The sequence below is a fragment of the Mastigoproctus giganteus genome, chromosome 5 (genome assembly GCF_048544385.1).
Source record: "Mastigoproctus giganteus isolate SK-2022 chromosome 5, ASM4854438v1, whole genome shotgun sequence".
In the NCBI taxonomy this organism is placed as follows: domain Eukaryota; kingdom Metazoa; phylum Arthropoda; class Arachnida; order Uropygi; family Thelyphonidae; genus Mastigoproctus; species Mastigoproctus giganteus.
In genome coordinates this window covers 31476667-31501291 of record NC_143579.1, presented here as the reverse complement: position 1 = coordinate 31501291, position 24625 = coordinate 31476667, and the positions used below count along the sequence as shown (strand labels likewise).

The 24625-nt window shown below is 37.0% G+C and overlaps 1 protein-coding gene across 2 annotated transcripts in view; it reads left to right on the top strand.

The window, feature by feature from the left end:
* LOC150085281 (complement C2-like) overlaps positions 1-24625 on the top strand; it is a 110535-nt gene that overhangs the window by 46802 nt on the left and 39108 nt on the right. Inside the window, exon 12 of one of the 2 annotated variants that reach the window (XM_090373967.1) lies at positions 18345-18451. The exons of the other annotated variant lie outside the window; for it this stretch is intronic. Within the exon in view, the coding sequence (XP_090230093.1) occupies positions 18345-18348 (4 nt within the window). The 3' untranslated portion in view covers positions 18349-18451. Of the gene's footprint in view, positions 1-18344; positions 18452-24625 lie in introns of those variants that run through there. 2 annotated transcript variants of the gene reach the window in all.

The following is a 24625-nucleotide window of genomic DNA, read 5'->3' as shown; positions in this document are numbered from 1 at the left end:
AGGGATGAAACAGCCATTTTGTTTCTCGCATCAGGTTTGGGTAAGAAATAAAGCTTTCCTTCGCAGAAGAATTTAAAACCTTACTTTTGGTAAATGAAAATTGACCACTCCCTCAACAATTGTTCTCAAAACCGTCACCATAGCAACCGCATTCTTGTAACAAGAGTAGTTGTCGCTTTCTTTGAAACTTTCAGCTCAACAATACGTTAAAAAATAGTTCGTGGAACGTGCAGTGTGCCAAAAGACAGAACAACAATGGTTTTAATAGTTCACGAAGAATACTCGTGCAACAGTTCATTGTTGCACGTGAAGCGCATTATTTGTTTTGCCAAAAGACAAACGGTTCATCGATTTTTTGAGTTTAATGAAATGTAAAGTGTAGATTTTGATGTATATTTTTATTAGGCGCTTCTTTCGAGGGTATTTGAGTTAAGAATTTTTTTTACAGAGAATTTAAAATGCTGCTAGATTAGCAAATAAATGACAACGGATGTTTAAGACTATGAGAGATAAGTAAGTATGCAATTGGGAGCTCGTTTCGCTGTCAACTTGTCTGACCTTTTGCCATGCTCAGCAAATTGACGAAATTAAGAGAATAACTTCTTTGTAAACATATAAATGACACAGCACTTTTACTTGTAGTAAAAATTTGAACTCGTTACATGTTTGGTTCTTATTCTGTTCGCCTGCAGCCATATTTACGGTTGGCTGCACTCTGTCTTGAATAATGAGATAAGTCAAAGTGTTGAAATGTGTCTTGTAGTAATTAATTTTGTCATTCACGCATCGCTGATCTTTTCTTTTAATCTTCATTCAGATGAATGGTGGCTTGTTAGGGTGGAAATGATAGGCAGATTAAAATACGTGTTCGTAGCAGAGAGAGAGGGAGAGAATAAATTTTGGTCTCTTCGAACAACATGTCGTAGAATATTCTTCTCAAATATTTCAAAGTTTTAATATAGATGTTTTATTAATGTTATAATTAAGTTGATTAAAGGAATGGATAATTTTGTAATATTTCTGACTCCTGTCATAATTACTGTTGCATGGATCTAATAATTTAGAGTTCTTTTCAGGTAAACAAACATGTAATCCTAGATATCAACATTCTTCTTGAGTTTTATGATTAATCATAATGCGGGAACGATTCCAGCTATGGCTTTCAAGGTTAGCCATGTGAGGATACTGACGTAAGTAAGATGTGTTCAATGCATCTTCAGAACTAAGTCGAGAGCTTTACTGCTCATGATTATTACTCGGTAGAGAGATAATAATAAAAAGATGCGTTTCCATGACAACGGCGACAAGTTTCGTATTGCAGAATTTGATGGACGTGGCCCAGTTTTATGGCTTTTGTTGTTGTTGTTTTTTTTTAGACAGCTAGATCCAGTGATGGTCTCGAAAATATGGCGGTGTTGCTTCTTATAGGTATTATAAATATTAATTTATCGGACTTCATCCAGAAAAATATCCATATAATGCAATAAATGCGTAGATTAATATACAAGGGTCGCCAAAGACTGGCATTATAATTATTATTAGCAATAAATCAATATTTATAGTTAAAGCCCAATTATCGGGCATCCATCTAGTACACTTGAAAAATAATGTATTAAAATGGCCAATGTATTGAGGATTAATAAATTATTACTGTGTATTTCAGTAAGTCCTTATTTCAGGACCAACTGGCCCATCACTCAAGATTTGTGTCTCACCCTGGTAAGCAGCAATGTGCCTTTCAGTAAATTAAACAATCGAGTCATCGAGCAAGTTTTTAAAAAAATATATTGTATAAATCTAGGGTTTATTACTTTAACATGTTGAATACAAAGAAATTGTGGTTCAGTTAATTGTAATAAACAAGTAATAAAAGTTAAAACTGTAATGCATATATTAGCATTTTGATGCTTATTTGATCTGTTATTCAGTGCATATAATTCGATGTCTAATTATCAATATTTTAGTGCTGTCTCTTATTCAATAATCTTCTCAATTTAACTCGAACTGCTCTTGAAAATTACAGATGTGTGGCTGGTCATACAGCGCTTGCGTGAGCCGGTGCATATGTTTTGCTGCAGGGTTCCTACAGAGTCACACTACTTTAGATTCATCAAAGCAAGTAAGGCCTTGATGACGAGATTTATCTCCCTACTTTCGCACACATCCTTGCCCTACCTATCTCTAACATCCTGCAAAAATGCACAGATAATTAAATAAAGATTAATAAAACGAACTGCGAATATAAGACTGAGTGAAACTGGCACATGGGATACAGAAGCGTTACACTGGCAGGGCGACAAAAGACTTTTGTTGAACAGCGAATTAAAACAGCCAACGACGGTCCAAAAAAAAGTTATATCTTGAACGATACTCCAGAATGTTCACGCATTTCCTCCCAAGACAATATTTGTCGTTATTTATATACGTAGTATCTCTTTGGCGACATGATTACAGGGTCCGTTGAATATTTATGTAAACTGCTTTTCACGGCTTAGGGAACTTATCAAATAAAATCGCCACTGCTGGAGCGTGCCAGTTTTCGCTCTTACCGTTTTTAAAGTAAACAGCGTGTCTCTGATTGCGTCTGTTTGTTTGTTTCCGCGGATCACCTAGTCAAGAAATCCAATAGAGACTTTGCTGTTTATCGTCTTGCAAGCGAAGCTGATATTTTTACTACTTTGCTAACAAACTATTTCTTCCGGTAAAAATTTCCTGAGCAACCTGATTAATACTAAGGTTTCTGTAGTAAACAGAAAGAAAGAACGTTGGCCCACTTCCAACTGTTGTTTCTAGAAAGGGATTCTAGTGGTTTGTACCCTCGAAGGTAGACAGGGCTCGAAAATATTGGCTATTTTATCATAACGCTCCAATCCAACTGAGTTATAATTTACCTCCTACACTTCGCAGTTCGAGATGGAGGAAATGATGGATTATTCCAAATCGAGCATCAGAAACAAGATGGCAGATGTAATAAACAACGCTCAGTTTTAGTGAGAGGAATAACAGAAAAGATATTAGGAAATTATTTATTAAAAACTTTTTGTAATATATTATAATTGTACCTTCTTTATTTCTTAGTAGATTAGTTTTTTTAATACACCTTACCACAGTTATCGAGCAATCAATTAATATAATGCGAATAACGTTTTGTTTGCCTTTTATTATTAGAAACTAGTTTTGTTGAGTTAAAGGGTGTATCCAAAATCTCTTGGTATCCCTTAAAATCCCTTAAAAGCGAATCCGAACTTCAGTTGTGACCATCAACAAATTCAAATTGTTGATGCAGACAAGACACGAGAACTCCTATAAAAACCTCAAGATGTTTGTGTCCTCAGAAGAGAGAGTTAAGACACTGTACACACGCCAGATTTCCAGATTTTGGACTTAAGTTTTGGTCTTTCCCTTCTGATAACTGCTTTTAAATTCAAAATTTGAAAATCCATAAGGTCTTGAAGGCGTCTTTCTCATACCGAATGCATTGAGTACATCTTTAACTAGCTTATCGCAATTTTTTCGGTTTTTTGTTCTTAATAATGCTCCTTTGTAAGGACATTGTTAACATAATTTACAATTATGTTAATATATTCATATTAATACAATTATAACGTAATTATTTAATTTTTATTTGAAATTATGAATAGAATTCAGTACAAAAACTGTTTAATATATTTAAATATATGTTTAAATTACTAATTAAAATTTCATTAATTATTAATAACATATGAACTCATTTACAAAGCAGACATTTTAACATGCGGAATGACTAGACCCAGAATTTTTCACTTCTGCGCATGCGCCAATTGCCTACCAATCACTCCAATCAGTGGACAAACAGAAGTTTCACTTAAGCTAATTACTCTAAGGTTAATCGGATTTTTCTAACTTTAATGAATCTGGAAGACAACAAATATTTCTAATCAAAATATATTTAATACATTTTAAAAATTTAATTTAAATTTAATATATTTAATAAAGAATGAAACAAATATCAGAAATTAAGAAAATGCTCTAGAAATTGGACTGGTCAAACAAAAAAAGTTCAGTTACTACAAACCACAATAAACTCATATCAGGTTCATCCATCCTTTTTTGCAAAGAAAAAATAAGTAAAACAGACTCTAATAATCAGTTTTCAGCTCTGCATTCCAGTAAAATTTCCTTATATATTAAAAATTCTGGATAATATTAAATTGTCATTAGGGTAGTGCATATATTTATCATATTACAAAGAAAGCTTTCTATCGAAGCGGACACTGCCGCCATCTACCGGAAAGTGGCGAAGCTCTGTCTTTAATAAAAGTTCATCCACTTTTTTTTCTTCATCTTTCAGTGGATGTGATTTATAGCCACGTTAGAAATACAAAAGAATATATTAATATTATTTACTTTAATTTTACACTGTCCACAGATAAGTGTGAATTATTTGAGTTCATTTGCTTAAAGAAACTAATAGCAATTTATTAATTGTAAAGGTTCTTGATAGAGGTTTGTAATTCCACAATCATTGGAGAATAATTGAATCTGAAATAATATTTTAAAAAATTGGTTAAAGTTTAAACGCACGTATGGAAAGTAAATATTAAGACAGCATCACTTAGAAATCAATAGAGGCAAAGACGCCTTGGTATGTACGATATTTTAGATGAACAATTTAATCTCTCTTTTTTTATATATATCTTATAAAAGATGATCTAAGTGTAAGAAGTATCGATTAAGAAGAAAGCAAATACTCCACACTTCGAAGCCAATAGGAACATGAGTCGATAAAATGGATAACTGGAAACCGTGCAGTGGTCCAGAAAGTGATTGTGTCGAATTAAAAGGCCGTTCGACCATCTTAAAGAGATGTGAAGGAAGAGATCTCCAGGATAGCAGAAACTCCAAATGGAATCTTGGACTGACATAGAGCAATCAGTGGGCGGTCTCTTATACGTATTGTCTGATAGAAGAAAGGAAAGCTATTGTGCTTTTCACATCGGCTACTTACATTTTATGCAGTTGACAAAGCTTTCTGATGTTGGTGATGGTGGCGACGTTAGTGCCACCTGGTGGCAATGTCGATTATCACATTGTGTAGATACAGGGGTTTGGACAAAATAATGGAAATATGAAATAGTTTTAGGTGAGTAGGTTTCGGGAGAACTTTATAAAGCTGAAATTTATGGCAGAGTCGCTATTGCCAAGCCACTCGTTACTGATATTAATAATAGAAAGAGGAAGGAATGGAGTACAGAGCACAAGCTGGACACTTGATGATTGGAAACATATCTTTTCAGATGAATCATCATTCACACTTCTTACATCATCAGCGTTTACGTTTGGCAGATGCCAAAGGAAGCAAGCGGATCATCCTGATTGTCACCCGTCAAACATGGAGGAGGAGGACCACCGTGGTTTGGGCAGCAATATTTTAGTATTCTTTAGGTTTGTAAGCTACCCTGAACGGACGAATTACTGCCATTGATTATCTCGATATTCTGAATGACCAGGCTCATCCCATGGTGCAAAGTTCCATGTTTAAAGACGATAATGCTCCAGTACACAGCCAGATTTGTCCAATCTTGGTTTGAAGTGCATGAAACTGGGTATTAAACATTACCTTGTGTCGAAATTAGAACCTTTAGTCGAAATTACAGTCCTCCGTACACCTTAGCATGGATCCTACTAGGTGTTTCAGGAAGTCGATCTCCTTATTTGACTATTAATCCACCGGATATTTATAAGCTGCTGTACTGTGGCCGGTAGAGAACTGACTGCGAAGGCGAACTGTCCTTTCCAACATATCTCAGTCATTGTCAATTGGGCTGAGATCTAGAGAATTAGGTTGCCAGGATAGATGTTGGAACTTTTGGTAATGTTCCTCGAACCATTCGGATACAATTTTGGCACGGTAAATAGTCATGGTATCGTCCTCAAAGAATCCATCGCGATCTGTATAAAATGAAGGTTGAAGTTGGTCCGATACGACAAAAAAAGATTGGAGGTAACACAAACTAATGGTATGAGCGGATCCAATCCGTACCAACAGCATATATCCTCATACCATGATGCAATCTCCATCCTCTTGAGTGCTGAACATGAGACAGTCTGTAAGCATGGCGTCATAAGGTTCACACCACACTTTCACTCTAACATTGGTGCAAAAATCTAACTCAAGACTCGTAAGAACATACGATCTTTTTCCACTGCTCCACAGTCCAGTCTTGGTGTTCTCAACACCACCGAAGTGGGGGCTTTCGATTTTTTTACAGAAAATCCCAGATTCTGCAACAGCACCTCATATATCTATTGTAAATGGGTGTTTCTTTGCCTAAATCGAATTCTTCAGGCCATTTGCTGCACATTGGGCATTCCATTTTTTTGTTTTTTTGGCCAGTGAGTGTATATATTAATATAACAAGTAAATTATTAACTTAGTAAACGTAAATTCTAGAGAAACTTAATTAGCTTCGAAAAAATTATATTTTTAATGTAGTTTAGCGACAATCTGCAACGTTTGCAAATTAGTTAGAAATATATTGAACAACAATGGGCCCAAAGATAATCCTTTGGGTACACCAAATCAAGAGATCTGTCAGTTCCACTTAAAAGCCAATAATGTCTGGCAAAATTTATTGTAGAGATTATAATTGTTTTACGACTATAGTTTCTACACTCTGTACAACGGAATTTATCAGTTTCAATGTCTGTAATTGCTAATTTGGGTATTATACCTTAAGTGTAATTAAAATATATTTAAGGTAAGAGGTATCGAAGGAAACATTAATAATATATAATGTTTTCAGTCCAGAATAGGAGTTTCTCACAGTTGTAACAAGCAACCATTAGAACTTCCATTATGGCTTCCCTGTGGTATAATGCTCTACTATTTCAGGATTCCATTAATTATTTGAATTTAAATTAAACCTCAAAGGGGATGCTTTGAGGATGCACAATTTGATTCCAATTTTTTATTTATCTAACCAATAAATTTTTAATATCAAACAATAAAGGTTTTATTTATTTACTATACGTCCATTCTGAAGGCGCTATCTTTTAGAGTCCAGATATTCTGCGAAGGAAGTGTACGTGCCAATAACTGAATATGTCTTGCCGCCTAAAGATCAAAATAAGGCTGCCCTTTAACCTGACACCGGCGGTTCGTATCAGACAAAGTGCATTTCCCATTGAGTCCAGCATCCTGCATGTACGCAGATATGATTAGCACACTCGGGGAATGAGCTATCTACCCCAACGCCATCTGTGTAAATAACCTATCAAAGTCAGCAGTGACGTCACCCAAAATTAACTTGGCTCCTTCACAATGGCCCAGGTAGCCGGCATCTACGCAGTTAACAAACGCTATTGTAACCAAGATGATGAAGGGAGGTAGGATGAGATGAGGGAAAGCGGAGGCACTCGCTGGTAGAAGAAGCAGAAGAAGCAGCGGAGATTTATTTCGCTGTTAAAGCTACTTTAATCCTTGGTACATATATTTTGTACCAAAGGAGGGATTTACCAAAGAAAATCCAAAGAAATATCGATATTTCGAACTGAGTTTTCAATAGTGCGGATTAACTTAGTTCATTCAAGTGGTCGATGTAATAGTGACTTGCTGTAGCTGGAGGGCCTTCGTCGGGCTCGGTGTTTTACCTCACAATCACAGATTGGGCTTATTAGATGGTTTCTCTTCTATTTCTTTGTTTTTTTAGCCTTCAGCTGCAGCTGTTTTTCTTTCTTTCTATCGGCTTTGAGCTGAAACGAAAGATAAAAATAGGAGAGGAGAGTACCGAGGAGAACGTGCCGGATGATTAAACTATGAAACTAAACTTACATTTTACAAAATGTCAGCGGTTTTATTAGTGCCAAAAGATAACGGAAAAGAACTCCTAATATATTGCGACATACTTTATATATTGGGATAATTATAAATATATTATGGTAAAATTATTTAAAATTATAGTAAATACAATTTGTATTATCAATGGGTTCTGCACGGGATACACGGGATACATATAATCTAGAAATAATTTCTGATGAATCGCCTCTAGGGGGGGGACACTGTTTCGAAAAACATAGTCAGACACGTTACTACATGTACAGACGTGTTTAGAGCTAATTCCTTGCTTGAGTAGCAGGCATTCAGCGCTTGAAAGAATTGCTTTTGGTATGCGTAGTACACTGCTCTACAAAATTAATAGAACAAGTAGAAAATGTGGTGTAACTTGTGTAGCTTGCGATGAAGAGGGACAAAGTTTGGTATAGTGGTGTACCATAGTATAACGATGACATAAGGAGACAGTGAGAACCTTCGGACAGGCATAAGGGACATTTATAGGGGTTGTACAAGAATTACCAAAAGGGTCGCATTACAGAAGTCGATACAAGATGATCGAAAATATGGTCACATGAAATCAGTACGGCGTATGATCACTTCCAACGACAAACAGACCTGATAGCGGTAAAACAAGCTCGACATAAGGGTGTCCATAAGATTCTGTAGCAACAAATCCCATTATTTCACCAGCGCAGACCTTAGCTCACCAAGTGACTTAGCAGTAGGCTGTCGGCGTGCAATGCGACGCCCAAGGCGTCCCACACATGATCGATCGGATTTAAGTGTGGTGATCGTGCTGGCCACGACAGTCGTTGGATATCTTCAATTTCAGGATATTCCTCCACCACTTGAGTTCTACGTGCAGTGGCGTTGTCGTTCATGAAAAGAAAATCTGGGCCAAGCACGCCCATAAAAAGTCGCACACAGGGTTCGAGAATCCGTTTTCGGTATCTCTGCGCAGTTACGGTACCCCCTACCAAAAACGTGAAGAGGAGTGCTGCCGTTGATCGTTATTCCATTCCATAGGAGAACAACGCCTCCACCGTAAGTGTCCCTTTCTCTGATGTTGGAGGGACGGTACCGCATTCCTTGTTGTCTCCAGATGAAATGACGTCTATAATCTGTTTTAGGTTAAAACAGAACTCATCAGAGAACAGAACGGTACCACCATTTGTCAGGGCTCCAAGTCACATGTTTGTGGCACCAATTTCGACGAACTCTGGTGGTTTGGGGTTAATTGGATACAAACCACTAGCTTCCTTGCTTAGAGTCCACTTGAACTGAGCCTGAGTCCGGTTGGAAATTTTTTCGCCTGTGACCGCAGCAACCCCAAGAAACAGTTGATGACAGGACATCGTAGGGTTCCATCTTACTGTTAGAGCCAGATTGCAGTTTGTTCTGGTTGACGTAGCCCTCGGGCGACCTTGGCCAGCAGTTCTTGTAATGGTTCCATTGTGTCGAGAAGACACTGCGTGACACATTAAGACAACGTGCCGCCTGCGACTGCCCGGCTTCAAGTCGTCCAACGGCCCGCTATCTCAAAGTATCATCTAAACCAGTGTTTCTCAATCTTTTTACTCTCGTGGCACATTTTCCAAAGAAGAAAAATTTCGCGGCACACCTACGTAGTCATAGAAGAAGAAATTTCTAAATTAAATAAATAGAACAAAAAATAATATTAACATTTTTTTTATTTATACTTATATTATATTTGTGTTATGCAAACAATTCTTACAACCAAAATAAAATATTCGGACAATGATGTTAAAATAAAAACGACACTAGTTTTTTTTTAAGATTTCGCGGCACACTTGGAAACTTTTGCGGCACACTAAAGTGACGCGGCACACCCTTTGAGAAACACTGATCTAAACGGCAATCACTTGTCATCCTGAGTACCAGAGATGAGGCTCTCCCACTGAGCAAGCCAAAAAGCGGGAATGAAGTGATGAGGTCTCAACCCGTGTTTTTATAGGCATGAATAATTTGCATAACGTGCGGCTCTGTAAGGTGGTAGATCGATTTTTATTGGATATTTAGAATTTGCATAATATTTGCCTTCGGCAACACTGTTCACGATAAAATATTCATGAAAAATATTTTGTTCTCTTAATTTTGTCGAGCAGTGTATTTAACGATATCCCCGAGTACAGAACAATATTTGTGTTACATTTTGCTTTAAACTCGGGAAAATCGCGACCCAAGCTTAAAATTGATGCATCTATCATTTGGAGAGGTACTGTGTGAGACATTCACAAGTTTTAAAGAGATTCGGTTGCTTTGAAGTGGGACGAATTTTGAGCAATGATAACTGAGACCCAGGAAAGATATTCTGGTTGAAGCCAACAAAATTCAATGTCCGTCCACATATATAAAAAAATTGTAGAAGGTGCCTTCCCTCAAGGAGTTAAGATGTCAGTAAAACGCATTGGAATCGAACTCAATATTAAATTTTTTTTTTTTTTCCCAACCAGATGCTCCTTTTCAATTTTGTGTTGGAGGAGAGTACAAGCCAGTATGAGAGAATATAAAAATAGTTTGATGGATGTATAGATATACCATATCAAAGACATTTTATTTTGGCTATGTTCGCAAATAAATCCTCTCACTAATAATATAAATTTAATGGCTAAACAATGTGTACTCAATTTTAATATAATTATTTCATTTTATTTTTTATATCAGATGATTATTACACTTCTAAAATTAGATAATTATGCTTTACGATACACGCAAATCCTGGTACTGTGGTAATTTTCAACAGATGAGATTCATCTTCTCCAAAAGGACGATGCGCGCCATAATTACTGAAGACAATTTATCTTAAAAGGAACTAAGTAGAGAGAATTAGAAGAAGATTATGGTTATCTCTTGTCAAGATTATGTAAGAATCCCATTCATTACCCATCCAGGAACTCGTCAGTATATAGATTGGACCAAACTCATTCCAGCACTATTGAACTAATAATTGTTGTTAGAGAGAACTTTTAAAATGAGATTTCATCTCATGTAATTCTCAATTAACCCCAATTTTAAATCCTTTATTAATCATCCACTTCTCTCGTTAGAAATTCTGTTTTAAAGTAACTCCACCGATTTTTTTCTCGGTACCTTTTAAGTGTACAAGAGTGCAATAACTTGGTTATAACTCCAAACGCTTTTCTGAATTGTTTAAAAATACTTAAAGTTTCATTTCAATTAAATTCAATATTCATTTAATTATTTCCAATTTCTTTGTAACTATTTTCTATTCATTGTTTCTTACAATCTTTTGGGCCCAAGCCTTTTGATTGACAGAAGTTTTATAAGATACGTGTCTTTCTCAAAGGTTCTTGAAAGACTAGAACCATCCTGTGTATGCAAATCAATTATACGTCAATTGAATGATGAATTCCTAAAGTTTATTGAAGAACTGAAGCTTAATACTTAGGGTGTGCAGAGTTTTTCATAAGGACATAGCAATTTTCAGAGTTCTTTGTGAACCAAAGGATGCAGGTCAACTATAGTTGGATAAATTCTTTAAGAAGATCGACAGACCACAGCCAACAGAAGCTGCAAAAACACAATCTCCAGCCTCTACCTCATTCAATTAACCCTCCAGCGAGTAGTTTTCTTCTTCATTTTTCAATGTCCAATTGTAAAATATTATATTCAAGGTATGAAAATATCTTTACCACGTTGTTTCAGTCTTAAGTTATTTTATTCTTTTTGATATAATTTTAGCGGCTTAACTTCATATGGTTATATTATTTTTCTACAACACGAGAGGTTGATTTGATTTACATGACACAATAAATCTTCTAAATCAATCAGAAAAGCCGTAGTGGAAATAAAGATCGCAAAGATTTCTGCAGACGTTTACCAAATATTTCTTCAATTTCTATGGTCAAAGAAGGTTCCAGGGTTGTTGGGAACTCGGGGAGCTTACCAATATGAATATGTGTAGGATTTATCCGTAAATCTTCTTGTATCAGGTCTTTCTTCTTCGGCATTTTGATGGTAGACTTCTTGTCTTGCTGTCAACCTTGCAGTTCATAAAAAGTACAAATGCCTATCGAAAAATGGAACATTAAATGATTTCCCTTCCCTCTTTCTGGATGAAAAACCTGATTTTTTCAACAAGAAAAACTTCCTCTTTGAAACTCAGGTTTTTCATCCAGAAAAACAAGCCAATAAAGCCATCAGTGCATAAATGGAACATTTATAAAAGCAAAAGCAACTTTTATAAATATTCATTGATTTTAAATGATTTCCAACTTTCGAAAATTTAGTTCTTTGATGCTTCTGAAACCCTTGTATGACCTCTTAATGGTTAATTAATAATAATCTAACTGGTCATTCGATTTACTTTCTGGTAAACGAGAATTATGGTTTTAGATTATCAACCCGGACTTGACTGTAACCTCTCGGCATCACGCTGACCTTCTTCAAACCCAAAATATCTGAAGATAGTTAAATGGATCCTAGCCATTCAAAAAGTATTCGGTAAAAGCCATTCCCGTATTGGGATCGATAAATAAAGATGCCGTCTCTACATAGCTGAATGATACAAGCGAGGGTCTACTTGGATAATCTAAACACTTAGACAAAGTCTCAGGTTTGCAGTTAATCCACTTTTACGATGCCGGGAGCTGCAAAAGTCGTTAGTGTCCTTAAGAAAGCTTTCTTTTGACGGCATAAAACTCTCCCTTTGAGTATAGAGAGTTGATAAAGTGTTTTAGCTGAGAATAACTTCGCCGACCTCTTGCTATTGTCTCCGTTATGAGTAATTTTGATTCCAAACGCGTAATTCTAACACATAAGATACTGAGCTATCCGTAAAATGCTCTTGGAACACACCATATTATCTTTTGTTCCCAGATTGGCTGGCATTACTCTAGCGTTGTAAGAGTATTGGAAGATATTATAGCACTAGAGGCTTCTAAAAGTGTAATCTCTTTTTGTGGCTGCTATATGAATGCCCGAACCACGTGGGTATAATGGGGGCACTCCAAAATGCCAACAAAAAGAAAAAAAAGGCATTTGAGAATGTTTATTAAACCATTTGGACAATATAATGAGTGCATTATAAGCTATTTAGTGTTAATGTGGTTTGTAGTTGGTGTTAGTATATTTTAGCGTGCTTACCCTGTTTCATATACTTTGCGATGACCCCCCTCCAGTTTTACCTTGCTCATTAATTTTCACTAATTAACGTATGGTAGTGATGACACATGGAGAGACTCCATAATTTTGACTAGATTGCGAGACGATGTGGAAACTTGGGCCTGCTTATTTTTATTCTGTAATTATTTAAATGCCAGTTGGATATAGCGTCAGTCTATAATAGTAAGCGAATAATAAGTGAATTCATTTCATATTGTGAAGGAAATTCACCACGAGTTGACTCGGTAGTGTACCACACACTTTAAATAAAAAACACTGCTCCAATGGAGAAATTTAATGCCATTCATTTAAAATACAGCAAACTAAATAGTAATATACACTGGCCAATCCAACTTTTCCACACCCATGTCCTCAAACCACTCTGGTTTACGACCCAAGTAGTATGGCATGGCACGTTATCTTGTTGATACGGGTATGGGCCTTCTCCAAAGTATTGCCATAATGTTGAAAGTGCATAATTGTCCAGGGTGTCATGGTATTGTACAGCATTCATGGTTTTGTCGATAACGACTAAAGGGCTCAAACCAAACCATGAAAAGCAGCCCCATACCATGACACTGCCTCCACCAAACTTCATTGTTGGGAAGATACAATCAGGAAGGAACTGTTTCCCTGGCATTCGCCACACCCAGGAATGCCCATCAGACTGGTAGGGTGCGAACCTACTCTCGTCTGTACATAGGATTGTATTCCACTGCTCTACAGTCCAGGATTCGCGCTCCTTACACCATGTTAATCGGCGTCTAGCATTTGTTGAGTTAATCAATGGCTTGTGAACAGCTGCAAGACCATTGTAATCCATATCATGGAGCGTCCTTCGTATGGTACTAGTGCCATCATTGGTTCAAATACTCTCACAGAGGGTTTGTGTGACTTGAGACAATGGCAAATTACGATTTGGCGCACAGTTCTTCGCAGAATTCTCTTAGTTTTCGGGGTTTACCATGCCGTTTTCTTTTTCGGCAGATTCAGTCCCATTCCTCTGCCATTTGCATATGACGCCACTAAGCGTTGACCTAAGGATCAGCAGAGTGACTGTGATGTCTCGTACAGAACTCTTGCTTGTGTGGCATCCTATCATTCCACGTTGAAAGTCTGTTAATTCTGTTGAACGTGTCATCCTGCATTCCCACTTTTACAATTGTCTGTTCGAAGCCCCGTGTGCATATTTATAACAGGTTCTGTGACGTGATGCATGCATAGGACATGTTTCTCCATCCATGGAGGGTGTCTGGATATTAATGATAGGGCAGTGTAGGTTCTGTATTGAAGAAATGGTGGTTATTTAATGTGCGTAGTGCAATACTGGAGAAACTTGTGCTGAAGGGCCTCCACAATATGATGCAGTTAAGTTAAACAAACTCAAGCACTCAAACCCTACTTGTATAATTAGATTTTATAGCTGTCTTATAGTATGAGGCCCGTATCCTAAAGTCTTTGAGTTTTTAAAAATTATTCTTAATTTCCTCTTCTCTTTCTCTAGTAGACTATCCTAGTAAACCTAGGTGTTAATATACCGTGTCCATAAATTGCATGTTTTCTTCGGTCGGTGTGCTTATCTTGATAAATGGGAAACCCGAAACAATGATATAAATAATTATTTAAATTAAATGAATCGGTTACACTCCCAGATTGTTATAAACAATTAAACATATTTAAATAAATTTAATAAATAAATGCTTTTTAATAAATTTTAAGAAAAATATTTTTATAAGCGACTGCGATAAACAAATAAGAACAGCAAAAACTTTTTTAAAGAGTAGTATTTTATAAAATTCTAAAGATAAGATGAAAATTACGTCTCTCAAATTATTCAAAGATTCAAATTGTTCAAGTAAATAGTTCAAATTAATAAAAGATTCAAATTATTCATACAGTAAATAATGTTCAAATTATTCAAGGATTCAAACTGTTTAAGTAAATAATGTTAAATTATTCAAAGTTCAAATTGTTCAAACAAACAATGTTCTAATTATTCAACGATTCAAATTATTCTAGTAAATAATGTTCAAATTACTCAAAGATTCAAATCATTCATCAAAGATTCGAATTATTCAATAAATAATGTCTCATTAGATCCGCAAATATCTTGGCAAGTCTGTAGGAGAAGGAAATGTTGTTGGGCAAGTAGTTGAGCCCAGTTAGAGTTGCCGAGTAGGATGACACCTGTTCATTGCCGAAGATAAATGCGAAGTTCAAAGTAATTATGTATTACCCTGTCCTACTGATAGTGGTTGACGCTTTTCGATCCCCACAACCACCCCTTCTCTTCTCTAGCAGAGCGTGGCTTCAGTGGAAGTCAAATGTATAATTACAACCATATATTTCTCCTGGTGGCCAATGCCATCAGCTACTTGTCCAACATTTTCCACCTCCGCTATTAGCGGAAGTCAAAACATCTAATAAGGACACTAAATCATACCAACCACGTGATCGATACAAACTCTGAGGTTGTTTATCACTGTTTCCCTGGTGACAGCGTTGGTGATGCCAAACTAACTGACTACAATGTGCCTAAGTCAACGGGTAATATTAGCTTTGCACTAGTTTGCATTCTTATTAGCGATTTAAAAATTACTTGGTCCAGTAAATTAACCTGCAGTGGATCATGTTAGAATATGGTGCTACCAATGTTTGTCAGATGCTTATAATTTCCCTAAATTCCTCTCCAATAATTTATTTATAGCGCTCAAGTTTCTTTGTTCTTGCTCAACAAACAAATACTATTAGATTCTCGTTAGAATGCGCTGTTTGGTGTCTTCTCTGCAAATCAACCAACTTCCGATCCCGTTAGTGAAGTTTCCAGGACAAAACAAACAGGCGAAAACAATTATCGATTTGTAAAGTATACTAAAGCGAGGTTAAGTGGAGTTGTAAATCCAGTCTTGTGGGTTGACAAGTCGCATGTTATGCATGCAAAAAGCTGTTTGATCATGATCAACCTACTCTTTACGTTGTGTTTTTTTTGGCAATCGCATCACGTTTGTACAGTTCACTGTGAATAAAAATACCAAACACCAGTTTAGTTGGAAGTTTAAACATTCGCTATTCGGGATAGAAAAACAGGGAAATGCGAGTGAGGCCAAATAATATTAGATTAAGTTCATTATACTTGAAAACGCACAGAAGAGACCTTCATCAGCTATTGGAAAACATTTTGTAATTTGGGAAGCTAATATTTGATAATACCAATGGAAGAGGAATAAATGAAGGACCATTCAAGTTTGAAATTTTTATTAAGAAACCTGAAATAGTTACAATCTTTTTTGTTTCTTAAATTAAGGTATTAAAAGTGGTTTTAAAACTAGTCTGGTTATTTTTGAAAATCATTACCAAGATAGTAGATTTTCTTTGTGATGACCAAATACAAATTTGAGAACACAAAACGTTTCATTTCGATTATTTCGATGGGAATCCTAATTCCAATGGTGTTGCTTGGATTATTTCTGATTATCTCCAAAGTAACTAAATTTATAATAACTACCAAGCCAAGACGAGTAAAATATCGTTTCAGGGATGAAAAACACACACACTTTCATCGGAGGTTACTGTTTTTTCTTTATTTTTTAAATAGAGCGCATTCTGTGGTAATTTTATCCGTTTTCCTGGATGAAAAACCATGAAAAATGTGTCCGGATAGAACTATATGGCCCATAAAATTTCTTCAGTATCATTTAAGTTCAAATATGTACAGAATGTAGATTTATTCTGTCACCATTTCTAAAGATCTTTAAAAGGAAAACTTCGAAGGGTTCGAACTGATATATTTCCAAATTCTGGATAGGTCGGGGCTATAAAACAGAGTGATCTACTATCACATGTATCACACATGTACAGTGTGAGCAGATGAAAGAGAAATTGCCCATCCAATTGCAAAAATTCAGAAGCTAGGCAGAATGGTTTTAGTAATGGTAACCTTCTTAGATATTTTGAAGGCTAGACCACAGTCGCCTTCCACACGAGCATACCCGAAGAGCAAAAGAAAATTGAATCTAGCACCTTCTGAATGAAGATCGTTCAACGTTCTTGGAATCCTCCAATAAGAGTAACTGAGAAGAAGAGGGTATACTTAGTATGGTAGGACCAAATTTTCCAAAATCTTCAGTGCAAAAGATAAAAGGACAAGTAAAATTTCCCTAGAACCACCAGGACTTAAAACATATGGAAGTAAAGCTGAGGAGAAAATTTATGGTTAATGATTTTAGTAATGGTCCAGAGAGTACGATTGCTGTTTGGTTTTCAAATTTCACTTTGGATTTGACATGTTTGGAGAGCGGCAGGTTCCCAAACTACTTCCACTTTGAGAGAAAGGGTTGATAGCCGCAATTTCTTTTGTTTCGTTTGAATGAAAACCCGCAACTTTCTTTTGTATCTCAATGGTAGGATGCCCAAGAGTAGTTCCGTTAGTGCTAATAGGAAATTATCGCCCACGGGGGTATTGCAATGTCGCCACTAAATAAGTGATTAGCAAAGAAGATGGTTTTCGAATGGTGAGGAAATCCTAATTACAATCTGTATTACAGCTCCCTATGAAAGTGTCGGTAACGATCCCGATTTCCGGCTGCTATCTGCTATTGCCGAAGAATTCCCATTTATTTCATTCGTTATCTTCTGCGCTAATGTCCCCGTTTGCTTCTAACGAAATGCTTCGCAGAAAAAGAATTGGAAAAATCCATTCTATGAAATAAAACCTGTTAAGTACATTAAGATAGATAATAGCTTTAATTCAAACCCTCGCCCCGATGCCACCGTGAATGGCAAAGAGGGAAAACTGCTTCTTCAATTAACGCATTTCTCTTTTCTCCTCTTAAGTGATTCGGGATGTTCTAAATTACTTGGGAGACGAGGATTTTAAATGCCACTCCTATTTTGTCTCCCGCATACTGAGAAGTCTTGCCAAAGTAGGACACAATGGAGAACTTTCAGCTTGATTAGAACTGCAGGGAGTTTACATTCACAGCTCCCTTTTCTCTTCTTTTTTTATCTTTCCTCTGGCGAAGTGATTAGGAGCAGACTCTTCTGTTTTAAGTTGTTATTTTTAAATTGTGTTTCGAAACTGTGACTCTTTCAACAGTGCCTTTTATCTGTACAATGAAAGAGAGTTACTTAAACTTTGGGCTTGGATTTCTGTAGCAAATGAAGGCTTCCAAGTTTGATCACAGCGCTAATCCTACCATCTGGAAAACGATGTACTTTATCCACCAGAGGGCACTATCACCAGTTCTGAAAGCATCAGCTCTTGCATGAATAAACAGTTAATTAAATTAATTAATTTATTTATTACCTGGATAATTACTTAACTAACTAATTAATTAATAGAGTAATTAAATTACCCATTGGACCTCTTTTTTTACCCATTTAGGTGAAATTCTGATCAAACAGTTCAAGTGGGTGGACAGTTCATCGAAGAGTATCAACGTCCAGGAAGGCCCCTGACAGCGACCACTCCAGAAATGCGCCAAACTGTGGAAATCCTTGTGGTGAATGACAGATGTTTAAAGGTGTCCCAAATCTCTAAGGAATGTGATATATCTGAGGGAACAGTTATAACCATCCTCCATCACATTTAGGGATGACTAAGCTCAGTGCAAGGTGGGTCCCCAGATTTTTGACCCCTGTGCAGAAGCAATTCAGAGTACAGTGTTATGAGGAGAATTTAGAGCTTTATGGAAGGGATCCTGAAACTTTTATCTCCAGAATTGTTACGGGTGATGAAATATGGGTTCATCGTTGGGATCCTGAGACCAAGCAAGAATCAACGCAATGGAAGCACAAGAGCTTTCCTTTGCCCAAAAAAAATTTCGAACACAACCATCAGCTGGCAAGATTATTATCACCATTTATGGAATGCTGAGGGGATTATGTACATTCACTACTTGGAACATCAGCAGCCAGTCACTGGAGAGTCATATGCATTCCTACTGCACAACCTAAGGGATATCATATAGGAAAAACGCCGTGGCAAACTTTCCAGATATGTGCTGCTTCTTCACGACAAGGCATCAGTGCACAGGTCACATTTGTTGCTGCTGCTTTGAGAGACTGATTTTACAGAACTTACCCATCCACCTTACAGTCTGGACCTTGACCTCCAGTGACGATTTCCTCTTTCAACGCCTCAAGAAAAATGTATGTGAACGTCGCTTAGCTGATGATAATGAATTGCAGTCTGCTGTTTCTGAGATCTTTGATGGACAGGACAAAGGATTTTATTTGTCTGGTATTTCCTCATTGCCAACAAAATGGAACAAATGTATTGAAGTTCAAGTGAGTTACATTGAAAAATAAAAACAGATTTTTGCCTCTCTCTCATTTCCTTCATAGGTAGGTAGATAATTTATTGAACGCCCCTCGTTATATAACTATCATATACGAAGTAGGTGAACGTTAAACATAATCAACACCTTTCTCTCTCTCTCTGATCTTTGTTTTAGATCAGTTTGATCAGTCAACCATCCATTAAGACTGCATCAGTTATAGGAAATGTGCAGAAATGTGTCATGAATGGATGTATTATAATTGGATCGCTTACCATCACGAGGTTGTATACCTGTAATTAGCAGAATGTCTCAGTTGGCAGATTCATAACACAATGGGTAGGTAGTCTTGATGGTAACTTTGTTTTCCGGCTTTATCTTAAGCAGCCAGTTGAATGTTAGCGGTCTCACTTGAGTATGCACGGAACGCTGTCTATATAGATGACCTCGATTTCGAAGGTTCGTTACACGGAAGACATCTGATGGGCAGATGATACGTGTGTGTGCGAACAGGTAGATTGTAAAGATATTCCCTGTCGTCTTACCTTCATAAATTCCAATGTCTGAAGTTAAATAGATGTGATTTGTCATATGAACTCGTTAACAGTATCGGATAAATATTTTATCGAAAAGTTGGACGAAGTTGGATGGAAGACTTCAATTTTTGGGAAGACAGAAAAGACACGTGGAGCTAGATCAGAAGAGTAGCTTGAACAAGTTAGCACATGTTTCGGAAAGAATCCTACCCCAAGGAATGATTCTTACTTGCCCTGTGTGCTGTGTCTGAATGCTAAAAAAATGAAATAAATTGTTGTCACTGTCCGTTGTTTGAGTTACATGAAGAAAAGGGGCAGATCAAGACTTGTATAGTATTATAGACGCATAGTGGTGAGTTCTGCATTTAACCCCCCCCCCCACTATGTGTTGGATTTAAAACCCGTGTTTCTGGTTTTACACTCAGTCTGCAGTCCATCTCCAACAGATTGAATCTGCTGTCACTGGTGGGAACTTTAACATGCATTTTTCCGAGTGACTCTAGCCTGATCTTGCACCTTCCGATTTTCACTTTCTTCTCTGAGGGAACCTAAAAGCTTGTCAGTACCTTCAATTTTCATAAATTGACAGAAGTGTTTGATTACACTGAAAACAGTGTATTCCTATTTCTTAAGACTTTCATTCTTATTCTTGAAACTGTTTTTTAACTGCTTCCATAGAATTAATAATTAAATAATAACAATTAAATGTTCTTTGAATGTTTACTAAACATTGGATGAAAAAGACGAGAATATCGTCTGGGTTGGATTGTTGTTAGATTTAAAATGTGCCACGATGCGAAAATCTTTTCTTATCTTTTCGGATTGTGCAAATTCCACTTGAATATAGTCTGGGTTTCAGGGGTTGTTGGGGTAAAGGTGTGTCCACAGATGTAACGATGTAAGGGTGTATAATGTACAGGTAGGTTTCGAGAATATGTGGTTTAGGGATTGCCGTAGTGCGCTAACAATTTGACACTCCATAAACTGCCTGAGTTGTTATCAGTGATATTGCTATTAGTGCAAGCAAGCTGATAAGGTCTTTTCTCCTCCCTTATCTATCATAAATGCGTAACAGACATCATTATCGTCAAAGGCTAGTGAATGGAAAGGAGAGAGAGAGAGCGGCAGAGAGAGAGAGAGAGAGAGAGAGAGAGAGAGAAGAAAAGGAAAGAGGTAGAGAGAAAGAATGAAAGAGAGAAAAAAGGAAAAAAGCAGACAAAGAAAGAATGAAAGAGAAAGAAAGAGAAAGAACAAAAGAAAAATAAAAATCGAGAGAGAAGGAAGGAAAGAAAGAAAGAAAGCGAGAGAAAGAAATAAAATATAAGAAAGAACGAGAAATAATGAAAGATAGCAAGAGGAAAAGAGAGAGAGAGAGAGAGAGAACAAAACAAGAAAAATAAAGAGGCAGAGAGAAAGAAATAACAAGAGATGGCGAAAGAAAGAAAGAAGAAGAAAAAGAGAGAAAAGAGATTGGTTTGGTAGTTGTTGGCGCATCGGCTTCTGTGGCCATAGTGCACCTCCCAAGGTTTTTGCAGTACTTTGATCCAAGCCCGAGGCGGGAATCGAACCCGCGACCTTTGGGTTTCCAGGCAGGCACTTTACCCACCTGGCTAGCCCGGTCGGCAGAAAAAGAGAGAGAAAAGGCAAAAAAAAAAAAAAAAAAAACAGACATAGAAAGAATGAAAGAGAGAGAAAGAGAAAGAACAAAAGAAAGAAATAAAAATCGAGAAAGAAAGAAAGAAAGAAAGCGAGAGAAAGAAAGAAAATATAAGAAAGAACAAAAGAAAGAAAGAAAAATCGAGGAGAAGGAAGGAAAGAAAGAAAGAAAGAAAGAAAGAAAGCGTGAGAAAGAAAGAAAATATAAGAAAGAACGAGAGATAATGAAAGATAGCAAGAGAGAGAGAGAGAGAGAGAGAGAGAGAATGAAATAATAAGACAAACACACAAACAAAGAGAAATAAGGAAAGAAAGAAAGGCGACGACAGAAGAAACAGAAAGAGAGAGAAAGAGGGAATGGAATCGATGGAAAAAGAGAAAGAGAGAAAGAGGGAGAATAAAAGATGATGGAGGGTGAAAGAAGAAAAAAGGGAGAGAGAGAAAATGGGAATAAATCGATGGGAGAGAAAGAAAGAAAGAAAGAAAAAGAGAGAGAGAGTAAAAAATAGAACAGATGGTTGAAGAGCTAGAGAGAGAGAGAGAGAGAGAGAGAGAGAGAAAATTGATAGACAGAGAAAGAACTGGGGGGAAAAGAGGAGATTGGGAAAAATAAAGAAAAAGAGAATAAACTAATTAAGTGATAAATAAAAAGAAAGAGCGAGGAAGGAAAATCGTAGAATGAATGGAAGGAGAGAGAAATGGGGGGAAAAGGAAAGAGACTGAGACCAAGAAAGAATGAAGAGAAACAGAAAACACCTTTCAATGGACAGATAAATAAAAAGAAAGAAAGAAAGGTAGGATAAAAAGGATGGAAAAGAGAAAACGTGGGATGAATGGACGGAAATCACAGAGAGAGAGAGAGAGAGAGAGAGAGAGAGAGAGAGAGAGAGAGAAAGAAAGGAGAGCGTAAAAATAGCAGAGGCACGAAAAGTGAAAAACAAAAGCAAGAATGAAATCGTGTTGGGAGCGCAATTTGTTTAATCTTTTGTGAGCAATATTTCAGTGAAATAATCTTCGCGGACTCTTTTAATCTCGGAACCGGCTTTTTCAACAGGGCGCATCCACCCAATGCTACAATAGGACCGATCTCGGGTCGAATTGAATTTAAACTGTCTCACGGGTCTCGGAATGGACTCAATGGTGGCTTCTTCTGACACGACAACCAACCTCGCGACAAATGAATTGTAAGACGGCGAAAATGAGCAAAGCGGCTGCAAAACATGGAGTCGGCGCGCGTGCATTTGTATTTCTCGAAATTTCCCCAAGAGGCGAGTAGCCAATTACGTGTTGTGCAAGCGCCAGCTACTTCGTGTCGTTAATTATCGCGAGATTTACAGAAATCTCTAATTATCCGGGCTTAAAGAAGTGAAAGAAAAGCGGTCGAAATAAGAGAAAGAGAAGAATATTAATTAGTCACGAAAGAGAAACTGCGAACATTTCAAAGAAAACGCACCAAAAGGAACTAATTTAGCACCAGAAGATAGACTTAAGACGCGCCAAATCCAGGCCTCCCCCCGAAAGAAAATCGAGACGCATTCATTTGCATTTTGCGCATCACCCGGTGCGTGACAAACACTTAATGTATACGACTATCACAAAAATTGGGAAAGCAGGCAGATAGACGGTGGTGCCATCTACAGTCACATTCATAAGTTTCTTTAATAAAGAGTATTTTGTTAATTAAGAAATTAAGTTATTGCATCGCAGAACTCGTTAGTCAGATACTTACGTACTAACTCGTACTAGAACTCGTTAGTTACTTACGTACTAACGGAGGACATTAAAAGAAACGCGAAAATATTTCGCGTTTAAATCAGCCAAAAAAAGCAAACCATCCTTAGAACACACAGTTGAAATTTTAAAACGCAGAAGACTGGAAAAGAAAAAACCCAGTAAAAGAATTCCGTTACTTGTTGGTGTAGCGTTCAGAAATGATTTCCGACATAAAAAAAAAAAATCGTGCGTTCGTCAACAGTCGCTAGTGCATTGTGGGAATTAAATTAAGTGTACATAGTATCGGAGATTAATGTTAACAATTACTGTAATGACTCTAACCTTTAATTTCTACAATAAGTCTTATTTAACCTTTTAATTAGGTTAGTTTCTTTTAATATTTCGCAAATGTGGCACTCCTGAGCTAAGGCCGGCCTAGTTATCGATCGCCCTATGACGCTATTTAGCCGGGCTCGTTCCAGTGACATTACGAAACAAAATCATCAACCAACCAATATCGTGTCCTTGTATTCTTTAGAAACACTTAAATTATGTTACTGCTTGCAAACAGGCTATTAAATCATCTGGTAACAACTGGGCGAAAATGCGCATCCACCCCAACATATTCCCGAAATAAAGAATCGAGGTCATTTGGCGAACACTTGGGCGAAAGAGAGAAGGTGATAGTTTTTAAAGAGAAACCAACAAAATAAGAAACACTGAAGCTATAAATATAATCGCGGATGGGAACTAATTAGTGGCTGCAGGAACGCTTAATAGCACGAGCAAAGAAAACAGCGTCTCAAATAATTCTTAGTCTTTTTTTTTTTTTCATAAAGATGGAGTTAGTCGAATAAGACTCGTTACCAAGAGCAGAAATTAATTGTGCCATGTTTCTGGTGGAGTGTTATTTCTCACCTTCCATTGTACCCCCTTCTTTCCCCCCTACTTTAGCCCCCATCGGCCAAAAAGAGACGCCTGCAAACGAAGTCATACATCATAGGTCGCTTACCATATTAGTGTGGTTAGCTAAATTGCAAGAGAGAGAGAGAGAGAGAGAGTGGTCGGAGACGAACCATTATTGTAATGTCTACGCGTTATAGTGCTGATGTAATTTGCTGGGACGTGTATGGAATAAGCGCCAAAATGTCGTGCAAGCCATTCTGGATTTTGTTGTGCAACCCAGGGGAGGCGTCCAAAATGGGCGACGTAGTTTATAATCGTTCATATAAATTATGGAAACTCTTAGCGAGGGCTGAATTCTCCACTAATTTGCCATATACTAATTATGGTCAGCCGGTTTACTGTTCCAAACGTTATTTGATTACTTTCAGTCCGCTCCCCCTTCCCCTTCCCCCTTACCTTCCCCAAAATCACATTCTGATAAAGATCTCGTAGCCAATAAAATTCTCTTATCGTCAGCTAGAAATCCGGCGGAAGTAAAATATTCCATACAGCGGAGATTTTTCCCATCATAAAAT